Genomic DNA, 26626 nt, shown 5'->3' on the forward strand with positions numbered 1-26626 from the left:
ATCTAAGCTTTTTGTTACCTGGTCATAGAAAGAGACCAGGTTAGTCGGGCAGGATTGGCCTGGCACAAACCTGTGTTGGTTACCCCTCAACATCACTTCCCCTGTAGGGCTTTCACAAATGTGGCCCTTGATAATTTTTTCAAAGACCTTCCCCAGGATAGAAGTGAGGCTAACTGGCCTGTAGTTGCCAGCTCTTCCTTCCTCCCCTTCTTGAAAATAGGGACCACATTGGCCCTTTTCCAGTCCTCAGGGACTTGGCCCAAGCAGTCCTTGAACAGCCAATTCCCTCAGCACCCACGAATGAAGGTCATCCGGGCCTGCTGACTTGGACACATCTAAGCCCTCCAGGTAGTCCTTAACTAGGTCTGAACTAACAGTCGGGGGACTCGCATCCTTCCCGGGCCTCTCTGTACTGTCACCCGAGAGCACCCCATTGTCAGCGGACAGGAACACGGAGGTAAAGAACTTGTTAAACAGTTCTGCCTTCTCCCGCGCGTCTGTCACCAACTGCCCTGTCCTGCCCCGTAGGGGTCCAATGTTACCCCAAGACTTCTTCTTGCTACCTATATACTTGAAGGACTTTTTGTTATCCTTAATCCCAGAAGCTAATCTAAGCTTCAGTGCTGCTTTAGCCTCCCTTACCAAATCCCTACAAACTTGGGTCAGGGAGATGTACTCCTCCTTTGTCCCTGCCCCTGCTTCCACCGCCAGTATGCTTTTTTCTTTGCCCTCAGGCCAGCCTGGATATCTGCACTCAGCCATGAAGTTTTCTTGGACCTTTTTCCCGCCTTCCTGCGCAGAGGAATTGCGTCCTGCTGCACTCCAAGGATAGCCTCCTTGAGGAAAGACCACCTTTCCTGGACCCCCATACTAGCTACACCCTTTCACCAGGACAAAATTTAAATGGCAGAAACTGCTCCTACCATATTTCCTCACATATAATACACACTCCAATTTTCCAGTTTTTCGGGGGAAAAGGTATGTGTTGTATGTGAAAAAAATATGGTATATTCATGTGCTAATGACAGCCACTTTTTTCCTGGAGCTGAGACAAGCATACTAATATGTTTTCTCATGTAATAGCAGTTCATCAAAAGGTACCTGAACTGATGCCCTGGGCATGATTAGGAGACTATTGGATATTTTAAATTAAAAACTTCAGGCCCAGATGCTTATGTGGCGGGGGATAAGGAGGTGATGACCTGTGATGGTGCTTAGCTGGCCACAAATGAGACCAAATCAGAGAACAACAATGGTCAGATTTCTCACTCTTCTACAAAGACTCAAACCTACCAGTTAAATCTATTTTAAATTTGTTCTTTTTGGCACATTACTGAAGAAAAGGGCTGTCACCCATAGGTCTAACAATGCAGCACTGTCTCCCCACAATTTCATACCATTGGCATTACCAGTACTTCATATCCAGAAGCACAAAACGAAAAATCAAATAGATGCTTGTTTATATTTGGTGGAAGCTCTGCTAAATTAATTTAGTTGTCATGGACAGGTACTATATGCATTACTTCCTAATGCTAAAGCATTGTTCTATTATAGAATGCCACAGCAAGACAGGAACAGGAATTAACTCAGGATTTATCTTGCTACAAGATTATCAGTGCAAGAACATTTCAATGAGGAAATGAATAATTTGCTACTCTGATTATTATGATTAATTCTTTTACGTCAGCAGCTCCTGGCACAGCCATTGACAGACACAGATTTCAGGAGAGGAAAATCAGACTCCCAGAGCCAAGAGCCCTACCAGGGAATGTAGTTCCACTAATAAAAAAAATATTAAGTAATATTAAGAGATGAAACAAATAATTATGGCATTAAATACTGAAATAGCACATGCCCTTTCTGCAACTTTTTAAGACTGCAGGCTGAGGAGGGACCTGGTGACCGTCTATAAACTCACTAGAGGGTACCAGAAGGGTTTGGGGGAGACCTTGTTTCCCCTAGCATTCCCTGGCATAACAAGGAATAATGGCCACGAATTGTTGGAGAGTAGGTTTGGATTAGACATCCATAAGAACTACTTCACAGTTAGGGCGGCTAGGAGCTGGAACCAACTTTCTAGGGAAGTGGTGCTGGCTCCTACCCTGGGGGTCTTTAAGAAGAAGCTTGATGCCTACCTGGCTAGAGTCATCTGAGCCCAGTTTTTCTTCTGCTCAGGCAGGGGGTCAGACTTGAAGATCTACAAGGTCCCTTCCGACCCTACTTCTATGACTTCTATGATATGAAGACTTTGTTCCAACATTTAATTATTTTGCTTATAAAGCATCAGTCAAGATTCGCAGCTACTCGTATTTAATTGGGCCAGGGTATTCACCATCAGAAGTTTCTAGGCCTCACAAAGTTAGGCCTGTATTACTAGGGTTGACTTCAGAAACAACCACTATGCTACCTTGGTCAGTGTCCTTACTACAGTGTTTGCCAAAGTCTGGACTGCCCTCCAAATTACAGTCTGAAAGACAAGCCAAGGAAAACTGGAAAAGTGGAGGCTGAATGAAACCCAGGATGGTTCCATTTTTTGAAAAAGGATTCCACTTTAAAAAAGTGGCTTCCCTCATTTGCCTTCTAAGCACCATATGACTGCTCCGGGTTGTAATCACCTCTAGGACATCCTCTCACTCAAGTCAGTCATAACCAAGGTGCTCTGGGAGTTTAGTTGTTTTGACTTTAGACGTATCTACATTTCCATACTTACTACAGATTTGGGATGAGATCATTTATGTAAGCTGGTGAGTGGAACTCACTGATACTCGGACTAGATGATCTACTCAGGTCCCTTCCGACCCTAGAAACTATGATACTCCTGTAAATCCTCCTCCTCTAGAGATTTATCGTCTTCCAGTGCTTTCCAAAACCAACAAATGGAACACCTATTGAAATACATAAACCACCTTCTTGATAGACAGCTAGACAGGATGGAAATGTCAGAGATAAGCTAAAAGGCATAACTGTGACTATTTCTTGGTTCTATTTTGCCAAGAAATCCAAGTTAGGCAATTCTAGTATGATTAAATGCTGTACTTAATGGGATTTGCACCATCTTTTTCTGATCTATAGTACAGTATGTATTTTCAGAACACCAGCACTACAATATCCAGGTTGTCTGCAACAAGAAATATATATAAGGGATGCCTTATGACAAAGAGATTGTGCAGTAAATGTTATGAAGGGTTAGTCCTTAACTTCCAATTGTTATTGTATAACTTCATATTCTGCTGAGTCAACAGCTATGGTGATGTCCTGGCCAAATGGCTTCTATTGCTGAAAGCTTCTCAGTCTTTCATATACTTACAGCACCCTCGTGAGATACATAGATAGATAGATACACTTACAATCCCCATCTTGTTTATGAGAAAGTAAGGGACAGAGAATCCTAAATTCCAGTCTTAGTAAGGTATCCAGTAATACCTTACCAGTCAACACTTTTAAAACTGTAGGTGATAAAGCAAATAACTGATTAACTTCTGATCCCCACTTCCACCCCACAATTCTTTGATCTTTTAAGCAGGAATCATTCAACTAAACTACAAATGCATCAGACAGAAAATGGCTACTGCTTCCCTTTTCAAAACCCTTAACTCTTTAAAGTGCCATGGTACAGCTGAGCAGATCAAAGCACCTGGCAATAATGCAAGGTGGAGCAAAATGGGCAACTTGAATGGGAAGGGAAGAGGAAGGGAGGACAATTTATGAAAAACTATGAAGAACAATTGAGCAGGAATACAGCAGGCAAGACAAAGTGTGTGCGCATGCCTGCGTGAAGAAGCCTGAAGGAAAAAAAACCAACTTATATTTGTAGGTATACAATATCATTTCCAATTCTTTTATCTAAATTAAATTCTCTTAAATTTCTCTGAAACCATTTCTTGGAAGTGTGTGTGTGTACATGTGCATATGTGAAAGCAGCAAACTATTCCTAATATTTTGATTTAAAAAAATCACCAGTGTCCATCCTACTGTGTGTATTATCACTTCTTAGGAGGTTGCAACACTGTCATGTACCTAGCGCATCTGAACAGCATGATATTCCACCACCACTCATTCAAGTATTTTGTCGTCTTAATTAATCACACCTAGGATTTTTGCTTCTTACTGAATCTTTGATTTTATTTTTCCTGCTGCTATGTAAGGGGAAGGAATGGAAGAGATCAGTTGCTTCTTAACTCCACTGCAAATAATGACGATCTATATCAAAAGCAAGACTGATAGATTTAATGCACAGTGTGCCCACGTTAACATTTTTATTGTGATAATATTTTTGATTTTATCCATCTTGGTGGTTGTGCATAACTTCCCAAAAAGGCAGGAAATGATAATGTTCAGGAAGCACATTGAGGGGAAAGATATTGATCTATCCTGCTTAAATTAAATAGTAATTATACTTGAATTTCAATTTATATTTTGAGTGCGATGGCCTGCAGCAAGGGCTTTCCAAGTGTTCAGTATAGATCAATATTTATGAAAATCTGCTATGGAATGAAGCTGACTTTTATTATTTAGGTCAAAAAGAATACAATCACCCACTTCCACCATTACTATAAATTTATGAAACCAGATAACAGAATATAAATCAAAATTGCTGAAGAAAAATAACTTAATTTCTGGAGAATAAATGGAAAATTTCTTTACATTCTCACAGGCCCAACTTGGTAGGAGAGAAAGCATTAAGCTGTTACAGTCTGTCACATGGGATCAAAAACCACTACAGTGTTGTTCACCTGTTCTCTTCTCCAAGCTGTCACTTTATCTTGAATTTTTACAGAAATTCCATACTCTCTCTCTAATAAGCTTTAACACCGAAATGCCTGGCAGAGCTATTCTAGTGTGTGCGCACACACAATTCATAAAGCAAGCATTATATTTATTCCTTCCATGCTATGTACTTCCCAACAAGTAATCTCAGTCATCAGGTTCCTCATAGTGGGCATAGCCACTAGCATATGTCCTTCCTAAATTCAAGTTACTGAATAAATCTGTGGTCTCCGATTCAGAATCCTTCCCTCCATCATCATTGTCTTCCTCATCATCATCTTCTGCTTCATACTCATCACATTCATTGTCACGATCACCTGTATCCCCAGTCTTTGCAGATGATAGGTTCTTCCAGTAGTTGTCATATCCAGAAGCTCCATCTGCCTCATCACCTCCAGTCTGCCGGCCAAATTTCAGAGAGCGTGCTGCAGAGAGAAATGGTGAAGTTCTTATTTCTCAGCAGTCATTAGATCCTAACTTATCAATGGAATAGTTGACATTTCTCCATTTTCACCATCCCCACAGATTCAAGTTTAAACAGTAATTTCCAGGAAAATGGGTTCCTGAAAAAAAATGTTTTTTATTTTAAGATTTAATCCTAAAGCTCTGTCCTATGACATTACCTCTCCCCCCACTTCATCTCTTACTTAAGAAATGAGCCTTCACACCTGTAATAATGTAACTGATTTCCAATTAAATCATAAATTTTCACCAATCCAGGACTTTGGCTGTAGTATGGTAAATCATGATGTGTACTGTATATATGCAGCACCTCAGATAATGTTTTCATGAGTAATCTATGCTGAATAAGCAGACTTCTATGAGCATCATCAAATAGACTTTTTGACTTTAGTAGCCTCCTTAATGGTGAAATAAGCAGGGAGCACTGAAATGAACAACAGTTCTTTGAAATTGTTTCTGAAGCCAAAACTTGAAAGTAATACACACAATTCTTACTGTTTTCAATATTAATGGGTTTTTAGCAGCAACTCTAACAAAAGGGATCCCATAGTTCAACCTCAGCAGCAAATAACTGAAACCAAACCCTCTCAAAAGAAATGCCCAAAGCTTCCTAACACATGTTAAAGCAATTAGTCTGAAAACCTATTCAGTATCTCCAACTATACAGAGTCAGCTACTGACAGTAATATATGCTACCATTTTAACCAGGTGATCACATTAAATTTCTAAGCACATAAAATAAGTCTCCTAGCAAATTGACTTGCTAAACCATAAAAATAGCATTTGTTCCATTAGCCTTTCAAGTACAGCCCTTACTTGACATGCTCAGATCCTTTGTCTGCTGAGTTTCATGTCCACATTTAGGGCACGGAGGCTCTTTTCCCTTTTCTTGCTTAAAAACCTTGCTTCGTGTGTGATCATCACAGAAACAAGCCTGTAGGGTGAAAAAATAGAATAATAAAAAGAATAAATGCTTTAATCATAACCACAGAATACTCTCCAGCAAAAAGCAGAAAAAAGAAAAGGCATTTTAACAGAAACAGGGTAGTCTGGTTGAGACTAAAATTTCAATTAGATCTTTCTGTAGAAAGACCAGAATTAATACACAATCCACACAGATCTGCTTCTACAGTGGATTAAATCTATACATAGACATTGCCAAAAGATCAGCTGTGACAGGATGAGTCCCAGCACAGATCTACTTGGCTGGGCAAAACCCACTACACCCACTGTCCCACATGTTGATCATGTGCGATAACGAGCAATGTTTCCTCACTTCCAGAAACATGCCCCTCTGAATCTCTGGGACGCATCTCTAAGCATGGAAAGCTGGGGTTCTACACTTAAGGAGATGCACCCTGGAGATCTCTGGAGTATGTCTCTGTAAGCATGGAACCTCAGCTTTCTCCATTTCCAGACATATGCCCCAGAGACTGCATCTCCAAGTGCAGAAAGCTGGACAGGCACTCCTGGAACCTCAGAGCATGCAGGACTGGGACCCTCCAGCCCCAGAAGCACCTGCCCAGGATGGCTGGAGATTGCAGGCCATTCTGTTGCCTGTGCTCTCCCACATAAAGCAAACAGATAACTGCCACGATAAAGCAGCACAACTTACTACCTTTTGTCACAGCCATGGATTTGGACATTTGTGGTGTGACAACAGGTGTGGATGTCTATATACTTTTGCTTTGTGCCACCTTAACGTTTTTTATGGTAATACAAACACAATATCTGTTTTTAGCCAAAGTCCCATTGCTGTCTGGAGAAAAGAAGATGGATAAAGGATAGTCCTGAAGTCTTGGACTGTCTAGATATCTACCACCTAGCAAGCTGACCACAAGCAAGAGCTGGCCCCAATCTGGGGGAGCAATGCCCTAAGGCATCCTGAACATTGGTGCGACAATCCATGGCTTAGTTGAAAAATAAAACTATCTGCCTGTCCTGTAGGGACATATGCCCCTCATCCTGCTCAATGGCCACATGTCCTTCCTGCCACACACAGCCAAACTGCTGGGAATATCAATGAAAGGAAGGTACCAAAGTGAATTATTATCAATTAAACACCAATAATGTGCTCAGCATTTTCCAAGGTAGTCCCTACTCTGAAGTCTGACTGTTCAGTTTGAGAGGCCCAGACAAAGAGGTCAAATTAAAGGAGAGTTCACGTGATGCGATGTATGGGGATGATCTGATAGAGGAGAAAGTGGAAGCCAGGCACACTGGAATAGTGAGTAAGGCATGTATTCAGTACACAGCACCACTGCTGGCAAAGGTAGAAAGATGAGAAGAAATAAATGGGGGAAGAGACTGGCAAGATGCACCAGACAACAGACTGTTTGTCAGGGGGAGAAACAAGGGACAAAAAGATGAGAGATGCCAAGTTCATTGTACAGTGCTATGAAGAAGAAATTTAAAATTAACGTGCTGGCTAAGAGTGTTTTAAAAGCAAAAGGAAGGGAGTGATGTGGCCTAAGGTCTGGGTGAGGAGAGACTTTTCCATAGTTGTTAGAGGCTTAGCAGGTGGAATGACTGATAGGAAACCGTATGGGACCTGAGAACCTGGAGAGGTTACAGACGTCATGGTGCATGGACAAGTACTTGAGCTGCATGCATGCACGCAGCATTTATCAGTGACATAATCAGCTACACCAGCCAAAAAAAGACAACTGCTGATCATATCAATTTTCCTTTTATTGGTATGCACCAGTATATCAATACACCTCTAATGAGCATCCTGATCACCTGTATTTTGAGTTGGCCTCTATCTCCGTCTTACCCTCCCCAAGATTAGTTTTATGAACAGTTTTGAAAGGTTTTGTCTTTGTTCCACATCAAAACAAAAACAAATGCCAGAACCTTTAAATTCTTCATGAAACTAAATTCTTGTTTTGGGGTTAGCTGCAGTAGTACAGGCATACCTTGTTTTATTGCGCTTCGCTTTATTGCGCTTCGCAGATATTGCGCTTTTACAAACTGAAGGTTTGTGGCAACCCTGCGTCGAGCAAGTCTATCGGCGCCATTTTTCCATCGGCGCCATTTGGCTCAGATGATGGTTAGCATTTTTTAGCAATAAAGTATTTTTTTTAATTAAGGTATGTACATTGTTTTTTAGACATAATGCTATTGCACACTTAACAGACTACAGTATAGTGTAAACATAACTTTTATATGCACTAGGAAACCAAAAAATTTGTGTGACTCGCTTTATTGCGATATCCGCTTTATTGTGGTGGTCTGGAACCGAACCCGCAATATCTCAGAGGTATGCCTGTATCGAGCTTATGAATTTGCTGTATGTTGTAGAGGAAGACAAGCTAAAACTTAGCATCAGCCTGTGCACGTAGGAAGAAAGAATCAAAGATATAGCTACTTTAAGTGTCTTTGTTTTTACCTTACAACGGAGGCATGAATGCTGCCCAAGCCTGTTACAGGAAACACCTGTTGGAGAAACGGGAAGAAATCAACATTTGAAAAATTCTCACTTCAGAGCTGTTTCCTGCCACTGATGATTTCATCCCTCGTAAAAGTATAAATATACTACGGTATTTATTTTTTGAAGTCCCTAATACAAGTTTAGTATAAGGTTTGCAGTAGTGCTCAGTCACCACACTATAGCAATAGATTGCATTTCACTCCATTTTATCCATTTTTGAGAGTTCTATACGACGAGTATAAATCTCATTTGGGCAGAGTAATTTAATACAGAAAGAATACAAACTATACCTTCCCTCCCAAAACCAGTTAACAAAAAATTCAACCACTTATTTTCCCACACTTTTACAAATAGGTTGGGGATTAAAAAAAACCTTCACAGCTTGTTCATAAAGTTATGCTATTTTTTTTCCTTGTGATATCAAAAGCAGAAATGTCAAAGCTATGTAAACTTTTGGGTACCACAGTACCGCTCTTCAGGCCTCAAACGCTTGCCTGTGTCTACCCCAACCATGTAGTTAGTCCAATAAAAGGTATCACCTGCAAGAATTCTTGCCTCTCATATTTCCTGGACCATTATAGCAACAACATCCCTTCAAACACTACAAAAGCTATGTAATAATTTTAAACAGCAAGCCAGGGCCTAGTCCAGAATACTTTTATTTTCCTATTTGAAGGGGACTTGAGGGTTTTAGCAGCTTGCAACTTTAAGCTCAAAATGGATAGCTTCATAGAGGACTCTCTCTGATGTCCTTAATCAAACCATACCTCATCATATACACCCACGTACATAATCCAGCATAATTATGTTGGAGACAAATAGCAAATATACAAACAGCAAAGAACAAAACTGAGTTAAAAGTATCCTTTTAAAATCCAGGTTGCTTAAATGTTCCACTGGAGGCAGTACTGTAAATGCCATAAAATAGGATTTTATGGATGCTGCAGTGTAGTAAAGGTACCCCTCAGGAATCACTATAAACATTTTATCATGTATATTTATGATCAAGCTATCATTGTGCCCTCCTTGGGCATGAACATGATGGCTGCTGCCTTCTCAGAAAGATAACTGGAGAGTTACGAATGTGTCACACATTTAAATAGATAACACTGTAAATGGCAGAGAGAAGTAGTTAGCTGTGTCAGTCTGCAATTATATATTAACGTCAAACTAACAATGTAATTGATAATACCATAAATGACTATACAGTGTTCCTGTGGAATAATTTATGCCTTGGAAAGTTTTATTTTATTCATATCAACTTTATGGAACACAATTTTTTCATGGCTTGCGTGGAATTTTGCCACACTTTTTGGACTACATTTAGATTTAAGATGAAAGGTAAAATTGTACCATAATTGCACTGTCATGCACAAACAGAACCCATCTCTCTACTAGGACTCCACTTCGTTGTAGAGTGTGAAATACGGTATAAGCACTGAAAAGCAATGTCATCGTATATGGGATGACATCATATCTGTAAATTTAAAAGACTAAAAGAGAAAAACATATCCTTGTTGAGCCACTCCAGTATTACTTTACAGGAAGGCATCCTGGCAGAATACGTTAAGAGGAACTAATCGGGCTTGACCAACATTTGGAAAAGTAAAAATGGGATAAGAAATTAAAAGTAAAGCTTAAAAAAAAAAAAAAGATAAATTTAAAAAAGGGGGAATATGTTGAATCAGGATAGACAATTAATGTAAAAAGCTAAGTAACATTCAAAACAGGACTTGATATTTAAAGGGCTAACAAAACTGTCCAGAGTTATAATTGCAAGGATTAAAGAAAAAGTGAAACCAAACACACTGATGTTTTGGACTAAATATAAACACGTATTTAACAGCACACATCATGTTCTAATGAAGAGGAAGTAGGAGAAAAAGGTTTCCCCAATGGATAGTCTACTTGATAGATGCCTACTGGATCTTCTTCACCTTCCACTGTAAAACTGGGTTCCAGTCCTGGACCAACATTGAACTATTTATACCATGAGGCTTATACTGTATGGGATATCAAAGTTCCAAAGTGGGCAGGTAAAATGCCACTTTCTACCACGTAATCAGGTGTTATTACATACGAGGAACAAGTGAATCTGCTTAATGTTGGTGGAAGGGGCTTTAAACAAATAACTTACATTTAAATGTCTCTGCCTCCAAAACTTGGCAGCTGGCTTGATGCTCAAACTGATCATCTTCACAGAGGAAATTATGGCAAAAAGAACAACCAAATATTCTGCCTCCTGCAAGATTTATTCAGACAAAATAGCAACAACAATGGCATGAGTTAAAAAACTCTTCCACATAAAATATAGGCAGCTTTACATAGTTTTGAATAAAGATAACTTTTTCCTTCTGTCACTAAATGCTTAAGTGGGAAATCCTACATTAAACACTGTCCCCTAGCTTCACACTGAAAATACTAAATATCATAACAATACAAGACAACATAGACGTGAAGCAATGAACATGGCCAGTAGTTCTATTCTTCAAGTGTTTGGGGTTGATTTACAGCTGAAAAATTGTTGGATTTGACCATTTTTGAGCAGCCTCTCTCCACTTTGGGGCCGCTACTTCTCCCCCAAAATGTTTTAGGTAGGAATAGACCCTCTACAGTACCTCCACACCTGAAAGTTGCTGTGGTTTGATCAGATGGCTAGAAGCCAAGAGAAACAAAATACTATGGAAGGAAAGAAGTGAACCACCAAGACAGCCACATTTTTGCTACTTGTTGGAGTGATGTAATTCTGGACAAGGCATTCAGTGTTGAATTCAGTATAAATGTCTAAGTAGACTATATAAACTCTCCTCTGCTGTAATTAGACCCTCACTACTTATATGCTCTTGGGCAAGCAATTCAACTTCCCGCAGTTAGCTCAGCATCCTTCCCTTTTTACAAATAAGTTGTTTCCCAGGTGTGTGGGAAAGATGAGTTTGTATTTGTGAAGTGGTCTGAGAAAGTAAACTGCCATGTGTAATCTAAACAACAGAACCAATAAGTTATGGTTTTCTTATTTTCAGACTTAAGCAACTTACCATGATCCCAGACACCTCTTTCACATTCAATGCATTCTGCATCCGCAAGAGGGCAGATACAAGCATGTGTACTGAGACACTTCCTGCCATGGCACACCCAAGCTTCACAGAAGTCACAGATAGCACCCTGCAGTATAGAAAGACAACATCTTTCACCTTCCCTCATAACCAAAACTAATTTTGGTTTCTGTGCCTATATCCCATTCTGAATATTAGCAGGTTCATTGCAAGGTATGGTGGGTATAATCTGGGGGAAAGCCAAAGGGGAGGGGAGGTTGTTGTGTGTTGCTTTTTCTCCCCAATAGCTAGAAAAGCATGAGTTTGCCAATTAAGTCATTTCAACATTCAGCTATTATGTTCTTAACATTTATGTCTACAAGACTTAGGTTTGCTGCTGTTTTCTTTTTATATCTTGACTCATGAATGAAAACCAGTATTCTCCCAGATAACTTATTGGTGCAGTTATGTCAAGTAATGCAAAAGACAGATGTAACTTAGGAGAAAGACCAAATTAAATTCATTTAAATTAAAATTATAGCAGTATATGCAGAATAGCACATCACAGTACATTTTAAATGTAGCATTTAACAGACTAAAATGTCCCTAATTCCCATAAAAATATTCAATAAACTGTGTACATATGGCTTCCACAGAGTGACATCCATATTAAAATAGTGTAATGGAATATACAGTCAAACTTGTGGAGTTTACAAAATCAATGGAATGAACTATTGTATTTAAAGCAGAGTGGTACTATTGCAAAAAGTCCATTAAATAAGGGAGACACATTTAATTTAATTTTCTATAATCACAGCTTTTCCCAACTGTTTCACCTTTTCAATTCCTCTGGCAACATTCACATTTAAACAAATGGTTTTATTTTGAAGTGTCTGCATGCTGACAGGTGGGGGTGGGGCAGGGAAAAAAACACACTTTACTGGATAAAACAGGATGTTAGTTTGATCTGGCTCTGCAGCATGTGTATGGATCAGGTGATTCAGTGGGGCTTTTTTGGCACTTGTATCTAATAGCTGGTTGAATCAGCTAGGAGCTAAAAAGCCCCAATGAAAGCACCCAATCTATGCTGATGTTGGGTGAGCCAGGTCCAATTAACACGATGCCTTTTCTGGACATGTGCTGGGTTCAGCATGGGGCTGTGTAGAATTTAAAGTAAAGCACCAGTTTTTAGGGGGGGGGGTTATGTCTGTAAGCAACTTTTGTATCATCGACATGTAAGGAGTAGAATAAGAAAAACAAATTACTGTAGTCACTGTAAATATTCGTTAAGGTAAAAATACTGCTCGGTTATTGCACTGTACTTCTGTTGACTTCAGGGGGGTTACTCTAAATTTGTAATGCTTTAATGAATTGTGGAACTTATGTTTAATTATTAAGGCCCTACCCTGGTTGACCCAAATGATAAGTTTTAGCTTTACACATGTGAATAATCCCATTGAGTTCAACAGGTATACTCACATATGTAAAGATACTCAAGTATAACACTTTGCAGGATCTGAGCCTAAAATATCATTTGTTAAGTATGCAGTCTTATGAAAAAGCAATGTACTACCATGTGTTGAGAAGAACACCTTGTGTTGTGATCTTATATTACCCTTTAGAAAAAGTCAGATATTTTTCTGTAGCAATCTGCATATTTCACTTATTCCAAAAGATGGAATGGCTTGGTATACATACCACCATTGCAAGGCCAGTACTATATACACCAGCATGTTTTATGACACAATCTGAAGACTTCATCATGCACTTTGTTTTGCCTATTAAAAAGACAAACAAAATTATTTAGAAAAAAAGAGAATGACAATGTAGTAACAGCCAAAAATAGGGAATTCAAGCAAACAATTTCTTAAATACACGTAGGGTAAAGAACATGCCAAAAACCTATAAACACCAAACACTATACAACACATCCCTTCGCTTCTCTAGGGAAAGTTTTTTTTCTTATTAAGCATTTAAGACCATATATTTTTCACCACACACTTGCGACTAACCAAGGGCAGGGAATTTTATCTTACACCATGTTTTGTAGCAAGCTGAGCATATGGTTAACATCTCACAGATCATAAAATGACATCCAAAAACCAACTTTATTCATATTTATTATCATACTTAAACAGCTAGACTGCAGAGCATAGCAAATCAAGTGAGAAAGTGCTACATTTAGCGTTGACCATGAAACATTAATTCTGCCCCTTCATTATGTGACCATCCTGAGTAACAAATAAGATAGGGGTCCTGCAGAAAAAAATAATACATGACCATGTATACAAGACAGTGCTATAATGCATATCTACAAGAGGGTAATTAGTGTTTCACAGGCAACCAGTAATCTGGCATTTAACGACTCTGCAACCTAAATAACACACATGTTTTTTGGTATGTAATATCATAGCATTCCACTGAAAAAGAATAGAACTAAAGGCTTGGATCAAACTTCCAGTTGCTACTAGGTGAGTCAAAGGTGTGATGTTTTTCACCTCCAGCCCAGAGGCATATAACTATTCTGCAAGCAGACCTAGTATGTTTGCAGTTATAGTATGACAACAGACCTAGTATGTTTGCACAAATGTCCTTCTGTTAGCACAGACTTTTCTGTTGGAGAAACTAGTTTAAGCTCTGCTGCCCAGAAAATTGTACTGCTAGTGTATGCTTTGTGTCCGTATAACAAGACTGCCAGTATAGCTCTGCTTGGTCTATTGGCCTTTAAAAGTGTGTATATGGCCAAATTCTATCATGACCCTAACGTCAGCCAAGAGCAACCTCCTCCAAGTACCATGAATGTGCTAAATTCACTTGGCAAAACAGTGGTAGGTTATTCTCAGCAGTTGCCCTTCAGCTCTAGGACACTATTACTTTGAGGCCTGTCAGAATCCAAGGCTGGACATTTTCCAAATATGCTATGAGACCTTCCCATTTGAGCAGGCGCTTAGGAGACAAGGTTAAATTGGGATTTTATTTATTTATTTATTTATTTTAGGGAGTGGCTCTATAGGTGGTTCTAACATTCTGTCAGCTTTTATTTTGTTCTCTCCTATGAACCATCCTGAGCCCCCTTTTGGTAGCATGGTGCAGAAATCAAAAATCAAATCAGTCAAATTCTATCCCCATTATGCATCACCATCAGAGTCCTACAGTACTTGACTTCCAGAGATTAGCTGCCAGTAGGAAGTACCACTGGTTGCTAGGTGCTTGGTACAGAAAGGTGGCTGATCTCTCTCCAGCCTAGTCCTCTCTCTCCTTCTAGAAGTCCAGAGAAGTTTCTGCCCTAGGTGATGCTGCTAAGGAACTGGAGCAGTTTTCACAGGATAGACCAGTTCCTCCACCAATGCTGCAACTGCTGCTGTGATTGCCACCACAATTCATTGTGTTAGGGGCCATGTGGTCACAGTCTCAGCCCAGCTTCAGTGTCTGCACTTGGCTACTGTTTTGGCAGGCTACCAACATTTCCCAGTGCAACACAAGTGATGGAGAAGTAATGGTCATTTGCAACGATGTGTGTGTCAGCCAAACCTGAAAGGAATGTCACGGGACAAATGAAAGGTATGGTTTTAATCCTAGTGCTTTGGTTCTGCCAAATTTCAGACGCCTGCTGCAAAGGAAGGAGGTGCTAATATTAAAAAAGATCCATAGACTGTTTTATAAGCAACCTAATCTTAGGGGTGGCTACCTTCTCCCAAGTGGTGACAATTGAGTACCAGACCATTCTGATAAGTCTTTATGCTGGAAAATCCTGGAAGCTGATGGCTTTTTGTAGACTATTATTAGAAATACTTTTTCTCCATAAACATTTTACAGATCAAGATAAATTCAACCAGCTGCAGTCAATTTACAACACATAATATACCAGAAAAATAAAAAATGCATTTTCTCTGCTTTAGCATATGACACAACGGAGGTTTGCAAATTCTGATATATGACGGAATGTCATTATATACTAATGGCCTAATTTTCAGAAGTGTTCAGCATCTGCAGCTCTAAAGAAGTCATTGAATATCAAACCAGAAATATTCAAGCCACTTTATGACAGACAGAAAAATATGTGAAACCTTGTTAAAACAGGAAGCAACATTAATTTGCAAGTATAACCATCAGCTCATATTTTAAGCAAGCAGCAATTTAAACAAGATTTTGTGTATGATCCAAGGCCCAATGATGGCAATGGAAGTCTTTCCAGGGACTTTGAACAAATTTGGATCAGACCTTCTGTGTACCTATAGGTTGTTCAGAGCAAGTCGGACAGTATCAACACACATGGTAAATAATATACTACTGATTTAATGTATAATAAGAAATGATCAGCAACCATAAAGTTGTCATAAAAAGATGCAATTCTTCCCAGTTTAAAGAGCAGCTTTTTGGCAGTTGGTTGCTTTAGTAACTTTGGGCTCAGAGCCAAATCCCAGTGCCATTTATTTTGTCATAACAAACACCAAAAAAAAGCATTTTCTATGGGGTAACTATCAAAGACAAACCAAAGATCCAATACCGAAAAACCAGCTGAGGCCAACAGGGTCAAGCGATATGCACAAAAGTTAGCAATATCAAGCCCCAAAGGGTGCATCTCAGCCAGTACAATAGATTGGCTCTTAATAAAATTGCTTTACAAGAACCATAGATAAAATAAAAGGGAATTAACAACACAAAAAAAAAAAATCAGGATAAGCAGTGTATTTCCTTTTGCCATTTAAACTCACCACATTGTGCACAAATAGGCAACTTCTGGACAGAGCTACAGAAGTAGCAAAAGGCTCTGTTCTTCTGTCGTCTTGTCACATGGGGAAAAAATGAAATAGTATTACTATTTCGAAGTGTAACTAAGGCCAAAATGCTGGTTATAAAACAAAAAGCAAGTTTACTTACCTTTGACATTTATCACACTCCTGCAAAATTAAAAGAATAGATTGTTATTTTTTTCCCCACACACAAAACATACATAATGTACAGCTTTTTTAACTGAGTCTGAATTAATTGATCCCGATTTGGTAACACACTCTTCAATTGACATTCTTATATAAATACAATTATTAAACAAACAATAACATAAAGCAATGGTGCCCAAACTTCTGGCCCCATGGCTAGATGACTGGCACCGGGTCAGTCCATAGGCCAAATCCTACGCTGACCTAATCCAGCCTCATACTATGTACCACCCCAATCCAGCAGCCCCAGGGGATGGATGATATGGTTCAAGGGGCTGGATCTAGCCCACTGGCTACAGGCTGAGCATACCTGGTATAAAAGCACTGACTTTCTAATTTAATTTAGTCAACATAAATTTTATCGATGGTTTACAAAAATGTAAAACCTGATATCAGAGACTATTCTAATTACTTTACCATTGAGGCATTACAAGGATGTTTAGCTAAATCGATGTTGCCTTTGGAAGCTCTTATCTGCTTTTCACGCTCTCGACGATTCTCAGCTTTCTTGCGTGCACCAGTCTTCTTTTTAGGCATTTTTCACGTTCTCTAAGAAACAAATATTTAGATAGATGGGTGGAGAGATGTACACGTGCACAATATGTACATACACATTTCATGGGATCAGAGAAAGTAGGGCTGGAAGGGACCTCATAAGGTCATCTAGTCCAGCCCCTGCTCAAGGCAGAATCATCCCTGACTAAACCATCCTAGTTAAGTGTCTGTCTAATCTGTTTTTCAAAGTTTCCAGCAATGGACATTCTCTAGGTAACCTGTTTCAATACCTGACCAGTTGTAGTCAGAAAGTTCCTCCTAATCTCAGCCTAAAATTCCCCTTCTGCAGCTTGAATTTATTGTTCCTAGTCCTATCCCACAGATCCACAGAGAGAAGAGCCCATCTCCATCCTCTCTATACTCGGCCTCCAGGTATATACTCTATACTCCCCTCAGGCTTTTCCTCCAGGCTAATTAACCCTAGTTCTTTCAGCTTTTCCTCAAAAGTCTTGCCTTTGAGGCCCCTAATTATTTTTGTGTCAAACTCTTTCCAAACTGTCCACATCCTTCTTGAATTGTGGGGCCCAAAACTGAACCCGGTACTCCAGGTGAGGCGTCACCAGTGCTGAAGGGAATGGAACAATCACTTCCCTTGATTTATAAGCGACACTCCTGTTAATACAACCCAGAATGATGTTGACTTTTTTTCAGCATGAACACACTTGCTTATATTCAACTCTGGTCATCATAACCCCGCATGTCCTTCTCTGCAGTACTTCAGTCTAGCCAGTCATTCCCCAGTCTGTATTTGTACATGCAATCATTCTATCCCAAGTATAGGACCTTGCACTTCTTGTTGAATCTCATCTCATTGATCATGGACCACTTCTCTATCTATCCAGGTCATTGTGGATCCTAGCCCTGCCCTCTGGACTGTCCACAATTCCACCCAACTCAGTCTCACCTGCAATCCAAGTCATTAAATGAAGATGTTGAATAATACTGGGCCCAGGACACACCCCTGGACATCTCCACTTGAGGAGTCCCAAGTAGATATTGAGCCATTGAGGACTACTTGCTGAGTACAAGGATCCAACCAGTTACCTTATAGTATTTTTATCTAATCTGTATTTCCTTAGCTTGTTAATGATAATGTCATAGGAGACAGTGTCAAAAGCCTTGCTAAAGTCAAGATATATCACATCTTGGATGCTTATCTTGCTGGGATCCTATGACCCCAGCTGACTTACTGCCCTTTGGGCAGGGGGCTGGACTCGATGATCTCCCGAGGTCCCTTCCAGCCCTAATGTCTATGAAATCTATGAAATCTTCTGCTCTCCCTCATCCATAAAGCCTATCACATTATCCTACAATGAAATCAGATTGGTTGGGCATGATTTGCTCCTGGTGAATCCATGCTGACTTTTCCTGATCATCTTGTTCAATTCTAGGGGCTTCACAATAGATTCCTTGAAGACCTGCTTCACAATCTTTCTAGGTATACAGGTTTGGCTGACTGGTCTGTAGTTCCCAGGATCCTCTTTCTTCCAGGCCCTATAAAGGGCACAGGAGCAAGCCATCCCAGTGAAATAAAAGAATGAGAAGTGAAACAGATGGCCAGCCTGGCTAGGCATCAATCTCTCAAGTGAACTGAATCTCAAAAAAGGAATGCTATAAAAAAAGTAGAAATGTGATCATAGTACTAGGGAACAGCATGCAGGATGAAAATTAGGAAAGACAAGGCACAATTTGATAAGCAACTGGCAAGGGACACAAAAAAAGGCAATAACAGGGATTCTACATGTATGTTAAAAGTAAGAGGAAGACCAAAGAAACCATAGGTGCTTTACTGAATGCAGAAAGCAATCTAGTTACAGATGACACAGAGAAGGCTGAAGTAATTAATGCTTTTTTTTTTTTTTGAATCACAGAAAATTAGGGTTGGAAAGGACTCGGGAGGTCATCTAGTCCAGCCCCCTGCTCAAAGCAGGACCATCCTCAACTAGATCATTTCAGACAGGGATTTGTCAAGCTGGGCCTTTAAAAGCCTCCAAGGATGGAGATTCTACCACCTCTGTGGATAACTTGTTCCAGTGCTTCACCACCTTTCTCGTGAAGGAGGGTTTTTTCCCCCAATATCCATCCTAAAACTTCCCTTGCTGCAACTTGAGACCATTGCTCCTTGTTCTGTCATCTCCCACCAGTGAGAAGTTTAGCTCCATCCTCTTTGGAACCACCCTACAGGTAGGTAAAGGCTCCTATCAAATCCCTCCTCAGTCTTCTCTTCTGCAGACTAAATAAACCCAGGTCCCTCAACCTCTCCTCATAAATCATGTCCCTCAGCCCCCTCACCATTTGCATTGCCCTCCGCTGGACATCCTTTCTGTAGTGGGGGGGGCCAGCACTGGAGACAGTGCTCCAGATGTGGCCTCACCAGCACTGAATAGAGGGAAATTATCAGTTCCCTTGATATGCTGGCAACACTCGTACTAATGCAGCCCAGTATGCTGGTAGCCTTCCTGGCAACAAGGGCACGCTGTTGACTCATACCCAGCTTATTATCCACTGTAACCTCATCCTTTTCTGCTGAGCTGCTACTTAGCCATCTGATTTCAAACCTGTACTAGTGCATAGGATTCTTCCATCCTAAGTGCAGGACTTTGCATTTGTCCTTGTTGGACCTCATGAGATTTTTGCCCAATCTTCCAATTTGTCCAGGTTACTCTGAATCCTAGCCCTACCATCCAACGTATCTACTACTCTCTCCTCCCCTCCAGCTTGGTGTCATCTGTGAACTTCCTGAGAGTGCACCCCATGCCATCTTCCAGATAGTTAATGAAGACATAGAATAATATTTTACTTCAGTCTTCACAAATAAGGGTAGCTACCAGATGTTGAGTGCAGTTTGCAGCAAAGATGGGGAAGAAGACAGTCTAAAATAGTAGAAGAACAAGTTAGAGATTACTTAAAGAAGCTAGTTGCTTTCAAGTCAGCAGAGCTGGATCTAAGGGTGCTGAAGGAATTAGCTGGAGTGATTTCAGAGCCACTGTCTATCTCTTTGAGAACCCATGGCCATCTTTAAGAATGGGAAGAAGGAGGATCCAGGGAACTATAGACCAGTCAGCCTGACCTCTATACCTGGAAGATCATGGAGCAGGTTTTCAAGGAATCAGTTGTAACGCACCTAGAGGAGAACAGGGTGATCAGGAACAGTCAGCATGGATTCACTGAGAGCAAATCATGCCTGAACAACCTGATTTCTATCTATGATAAGATGACAGGCTCTGTGGACAGGAGAACAGCAGTAAATGTGATATACCTTGACTTTAGCAAGGCTGTTGCCTATCACATTTTCATTAACAAGTTAAAGCAGGGGTTGGCAACCTTTTTGCACAGTGTCTCAAAAGACCCACAACCTTGACTTGTAATGCTGGGGGTGGTCTGCAGGGGAACCACAAGGGGCCCTATCTTTGTTATGGCAGTGCTGCTCCAGTCCCTTCCCCGCTGACCACCCCGAGGCATGTGTGGACCTCCCTCCATCAACGAGCTGGGCCAGGGCTCTGTGGACCCCAGCACAACCACTTGCAGCCTCCTGATGGCCTACCCACAGCTGGCCCAGGCTCTGGGCAGGCCCCTGCCACCCATCATGGAGCCTGGGCTGCTTGCAGCAGGCAGCCTGCAAGCAGCCATACCAGGATCCACAGAGCCCTGGCGCAGCTCACTGCTGGTGGTAGGTGTGTATGCGTGTCTCAAGGCGGACAGCAGGGAAGGGGCTAGGGCTGCACTGCCACAACAAAGGCTGGCCCCCTTGCACTATCTGCCCCAAGGCAAAGGTGCCAAGCAAAATACCTTTGTGTGCCACACCCTGACACACGTGCCAGAGGTTGCCTCCCCCTGAACTAAGGAAATACAGACTAGATTAGCACACTGCAAGGTGGATACATAACTGGCTGTACCAATCATACTCATGAGTAGATCTCAGTGGCTCAGTGTCTAGCTGGAAGGAGGTATCAAGCCAGGCTTCCCAGGTGACCACAGTCACTTGGGGTTGGGGGAGTTGCAGAGACTTGAAGGACAGGCCTAGAATCCCAAATGACTTGGACAGAATGGAAAAATGGTCTGCAAATAATCAAATGAAATTCAACAAGAACAAATGTTGCACTTGGGATAGAATGACTGCATGTACACAGAGGCAACCCGAGCAGGGTGCAAATCAGCCCTTGTGGGCCCCCGCTCAGATCCCAGACCCAAAGAAGCTACCATCACCACTGGCAGCCGTGTCGGGAGGAGGGAGAGTAGCAAGCAGCTGACGTGGAGCCACTGCTCTGCCCGGCTCCACACCACTACTGCTCCACAGGGCCCAGGGCAGTTGCCCTGATTCACGCCCCCTAGGGATGGCCCTACATGCACAAAGAACAACTGGTTAGGTGCAGTACTGCCAAAAAACCCCTATGGATTACAATAGACAATAAACTGATATGAGTCAACAGTGTGCTCTGCTCTTGTTGCTAAATAGCCTAAGAGCATTCTAACCAGTATTAACAGGAGTATCTTTTGCAAATCGAAGGATTCTTCTGCTCTTTTCAGCGCTGGTAAAGCCTCATGTTGTTTTCTGTTCACTGAGTTAAGAAAGGTTTGAACATGCATGGAGATTTAACCACTGGAGTCATAGGGGACAGGCCTCGGTGCAATGGATTCAAGCTGCAGTAGAGGGAATTAAGTTTGAAGATGAGGGGGAACTTTCTGATTTTAAGGGTGAAACAAGCATTGGGATGGGCTCCCTTGAGAAGCTAGGGAATCTCCACTCCTGGGAATCAGCAGAAGTAGGTTGAATAGATACTTGGCTGGGATGGTTTAGGCAGGGATGATCTGGCCTTGAGCAGGGGCCTGGACTAGATGACCTCATGAGATCCCCTCTGCCCCTACTTTCCTCTAACCCTCTTCTACTCCAAACAACAGTTATTAAACTGTTAGGATGTCTGGATACCTTAAGTCTATTCTGGCCTGGAAAAGTCCCAAGATAAGTAACTAGACTTGTCCTACTCTGAATGGTCAGGAATAACCCAGAGCAGCCATTTAGGCACCTACCTCCACCTAAACTCAGTGGGCTTATTTTTTATAACAAAATAACTTTCTTTTTTTGCTCCCTACAGGTAAACAACCTTTACTCTTTACATGGTTCTTTTTCTTCTTGTTTTTGGTCTATTTGGAATTAATTTTAAGAAACTGATTTAAATCCTGTGACTATTAGAAGTCATTGTAGAGGGATTCTTTTTTTTCAAAACTGAGAGAGAAATTCACTATACAAGAGTGAACCAGTCTGCCTATGCTGAGCCCCAGTAAAGTCAGTGGTGCTGCTAATATGCTTAAATTTAAGCAAATTAATAAGCAGTTGGAGGTTTGGTGTGTTCAACTCTAGGAAAGAAGTGTTCTGCCATACATTTCCCAGCACAGTGGGATAAAGAGTTTAGTAACTTAGACTTTTCTACCCCAGATGATAATTTTTATCTTCCCCCAATAACAGAAGCACTACATTATCTTGAATAAATATTAAAATCTGCTTTCTGATAGCCTACATAAATCCATTTGTTCACCCGTTAGCATTTCCACCACATTTAAATTGAATTAGAGTGTCAGATTTTGTACTCAGAACTGTACTGCTGAGCCGCCTGCTGGCAACTATCATTATTCTGCAGAATGACATTTATGATCTGCGGAGCCCAATATCAGATTGTAGACTAATTTTTTTCCCTGCTTCAATGCTGATTTTAACAATAACAATGACTGTTTAGTATTTGTACATAAATTTCTCATTTTTTACTTCATATTCAGAGGCATTCCAATGATACTTTTGAATGAAAAACTTTACATTTCAATAACATTTGAATATGCAGGAAGTGACAAATGCTTAAAATGGGATTTTTAAGAAAGCTGAAGTAAATGGGGGGAAAAAAAAAGGTTGGGTTTAATAAATCAAACCAAATCAAACAACCCTTTCAAGCACCGTGCAACAAATAATAAACACCAACCCACTGCCAGTCATGCTGACCTGCTCTCTCACTGTGATCACTTTTCTTGTCTATATCCATCTTATGTCTCAGCTTGTCTACTTGGGGCTGCTGTAGCCACGGCAGCAAAGTTACAGTGGCCAGGCCTCCAAATGTAGAAAGACCTCTTCGGCCACTGCTGTGATAGTAGTCCTGCTGGCAGAAGCCTTCAAGGAGCAGATCAAGACCCCCATAGCGAGGGAAGGAGTGTGGCTGGAGCAGGTACTGCTCAGCTGGGGTGGGACAGGATGGAGCCACAAGCAGCTCATGTGGAGGGTGCAGGGAGGGCAGCTCCTGCCCTACATGCACCCTGGGAAGGCATGGAGGCCGTGCACCCCCAGATCTGCATGCGGTGTGGGGCAGGCTCAGGCCAGGGGCTGCACTGGGCTCCTCCTGGGGGAGGCTGGGCCAGGCTGCGCAGCAGCAGTGCTGGAATGGGGGAAGGGGGCTATGGCAAATTTTGGGGTGGATGCAGCCCCCCATAACTCTCTCCCAGCATCACAACTGGCCACACTGAGCAGAGCCCAGCCCAGCCCAGCCCCCCACCCCGGGAAGAGCCTAATACAGAGCCTGCCCCACCCCACATGCAAATCTGGGGGCACACACACCCTGTGACCTCCCGGGGTACATGCAGGGCAGGAGGTGCTTCCCCCCTGCCCCCGCCTTACTCAGACAAGCTGCTCATGGCTGTGTCCTGCACCCTGCCCAAGCAGCGCCTGCCCCTGCCCCACTCCCTCCCTCACTGCAGGGGCCGCAATCTGCCCCCCCTTTCCTCCACACCTGACCCTGGTCTCCAACCTGCCCAGCTGCATATGGAAACCTAATCAGTATCAGCCAATACAGCTCCTTAAAAATCGGCTATCAGTATCAGCTCAAAAAACCTCTATTGGTGCACTCCTAATGGGGAAAGTCCCCTTTCTTCCCACCAAAGCTGTTCCATTGTGCAGGTGAGAATTCAGGATCCATTGGACTAGACTAGAGAGAGCAAGTCTACGTAGACATGCCTCTGTAGCCTAGCGGCTTAGGGCCCTGGCAAAGAGGAATCCTGTCTTCCTGTTACTGCTCCTAAGACCATTCAGGCGTTTTATCCAGCAACTGTTTCATGCAAAATGCATACACAATATTTGGTGCCTAGATGCTGCCAAATCTCATCACACAGGCATAAGTTGTGTTATGTGTCTGGCTCTATCCATTTGGCCCCAAAATCCTGGGAAACCTGTGGCACATATGAAGAGGATCATAACAGCAGAACTCCCAGTGGCCTATTTTGATCACTTTATTCCCTTCGTTTTGGCCGGTGATGACAGTTGTTCTAAACCACGATATGATTTTGACTATAGTGAACAGCTGTAAGAAACCATATATTTGAGATACTACAAGACTGTGCTTACACACACACACACACAAACATACAAAATAAATTGTCTTCCTCCAGAGAAAGATCAAAGTTCTTGCAGTTGCTAAGTCCAAGTCTAAATGCCTGAAATGGGTCCTCCTGATCCACATGCATGCCCCCTCTGCCCTCCACCCCCAAGAGACTTATGAGCAGTTACAACTGCACTCCAGAACTAAGCCAAAATGGAGTTGCCCAGAGAGTTCACCAGGCCCATATTTTCAGAAACATTTGATGCCAGACAGTTACATGAATCACTTTTTGCAAACTTTTTATGCAATTACTGTACTGTTGTAATTATGAAACCACTGAACTCATGCTACTTGGCATTTGTATTATTCAGTATAATGATTTTGCACTTGTTATTATTTATTGTGCTGCATGATAGTATGTAGTGCCTTACGAGCTTCATTATCTAAATGGCTCACTCTTCATGGACTAAATCTGTTCAAGATATCCGCAGCTAAGTCTCTCAGGGGCCTGCTTCCCTTTTATTGGAGTGGTACAATGGCTATATGGTCATTAGCTGCTTGTTTCCCCACAGCACATAGAAATCCCATCTGCTGCCAATAAAGAAAACTTCCCAGCATTCCCATCCTTTCTGTGTTATTAGACTAACCATGAAAACTGTTTGAGCACGCACCATCAGCTGTGTTTAGGGCTTTATTCCACCAAGCAGTACTTCAGCATATTATTTTCTGAAGATTTTTACCCCAGGTATTTCATCCCAGCTCAGCCAAGCCACTGACCTCTGGAAGGCAACAGCAGCATCCTAAATGAGCTTGCCTGCTAAATGGAACAAGCAATGGAGGCTATTGGTGCAAGTTAGAAACGGTCGCCACTGCTAGTAGCGTTGGAAACCTTTCCCTGCTCCTAGGTGCAGCCTCAAATGGCAGCTTGTCACACGGTCAACTATCCGGTGTCTTTCCTATACAGACTGAGCGCAACGCAGCAGGGCGGGCAAAACAAATAAAGAGCTGCCTCAGGAATGTGACACCAACTGAGAACCAGGACAGATTTTTTTGAAAACCAGGGCAGATGTTGATGATTTACCTGGAGCTTAATAAATCACCCCCTGTTGCACTGGCTCCTTTTCCAGACTAGTGAGATCTCAAGAGGGATTGTCTGTATAGTGGATCTGGAGCAGGTGAGAGCAAAATCCCTGAAATTTGGCTTCCCTAAGCAGTGGCGCCGTTTGGGGGTAAGGCCTGAACCACTGCTTAAGCTACTACTATTTTTATTTTTAAACAAACCCACTCCTCATATCGAGTTCCTGTGGTGGATTAAAGGGGGGAGGGATTTGGAAATTGTAAGGAGGCCCCGCTGGGAAGTTGCCAGGAACTGCGGACTGAGCATTAAAGAAGCCAGGAAAGTGAAGGTGGGTGCTGGTTACATTTGCAGACGCTGCAACCCCTCGCCATGGCCCGGGGGGGAAGCGAGAAGAGCCTCCCGTTCCCGCGCCGAACGCCGCGGAGCCCAACGTCCCTCGCTCGGCTGCTCCCAGCCCCTGCGCTTCCCTCACCTGGCTCCGCGCCTCCGCCAGCCGCCCGGCTTCGTCCCCGGTAATGCGTGTGCGGAAGCCGGAACTGGTCCCTCCTTCGCCCCTCTCGGCTCCACACGCAGCCGCTCTCCAGGCAGCCTCTGAGGTTCCGGGAGGCAGCTGCGGCTGCTTCGCTTCTTCTGTGCCTCGGCCGGCCCCTAGTGCTAGCTCGAGAGCAGCAGCCAGAGCGGCTGCGAAAGTCACTGTGACTTCCATCCACTCAAAGCTCCCTTTATCTATCTGCAGCAGGGATTGCATCTCTGGTGCATCTGAGAAATACAAAAAATAAATAAATAAAATTGTTTTATATATATATATATATATATATATATATATATATAAAAATAAAAGGACGGGAGATATTCAGTAGGAAAGACTGTCCCCTATGACGGAGAGATGGGAGATATTCAGTAGGAAAGTTTGTCGATTTTTATTTTTTTTAATTCCGTAATCCATGGCCATACTACTTGTGTGGATGGGTAGAGTGGGGTGGGATGGTTTGGGAGCAACACAAATA

General features: G+C 42.0%; 1 protein-coding gene across 1 annotated transcript; it reads right to left on the minus strand.

Moving 5' to 3' along the window:
- Window positions 1-4241: 4241 nt before the first annotated feature.
- On the minus strand, window positions 4242-26249 carry NOAZFP (nucleolar atypical zinc finger). Its single transcript, XM_090036489.1, has 10 exons — window positions 26092-26249; window positions 17052-17183; window positions 16576-16595; window positions 16410-16480; window positions 13393-13472; window positions 11698-11824; window positions 10800-10904; window positions 8621-8667; window positions 6046-6163; window positions 4242-5192 (listed from the first exon to the last, which is right to left on the minus strand). Exons 2-10 carry the CDS (start codon window positions 17169-17171, stop codon window positions 4915-4917), a joined length of 966 nt encoding a protein of 321 aa, XP_089892615.1. The 5' UTR covers window positions 17172-17183; window positions 26092-26249; the 3' UTR covers window positions 4242-4914.
- Window positions 26250-26626: the final 377 nt, after the last annotated feature.

Source organism: Crocodylus siamensis, chromosome 2 (assembly GCF_052110815.1).
Source record: "Crocodylus siamensis isolate JL-2025a chromosome 2, ASM5211081v1, whole genome shotgun sequence".
NCBI classification, from domain to species: Eukaryota; Metazoa; Chordata; order Crocodylia; family Crocodylidae; genus Crocodylus; species Crocodylus siamensis.

Coding starts and splice junctions, on each gene's coding strand:
- NOAZFP (XM_090036489.1), bottom strand. CDS start 17,171: ATGCCTAAAAAGAAGACTGGTGCACGCAAGAAAGCTGAGAATCGTCGA. Junction 11,825..13,392: donor GTACTGGCCTTGCAATGGTG/GTATGTATACCA, acceptor TCTATACTGCAG/GGTGCTATCTGTGACTTCTG. Junction 6,164..8,620: donor ATTCATGCCTCCGTTGTAAG/GTAAAAACAAAG, acceptor TTCACCCTACAG/GCTTGTTTCTGTGATGATCA.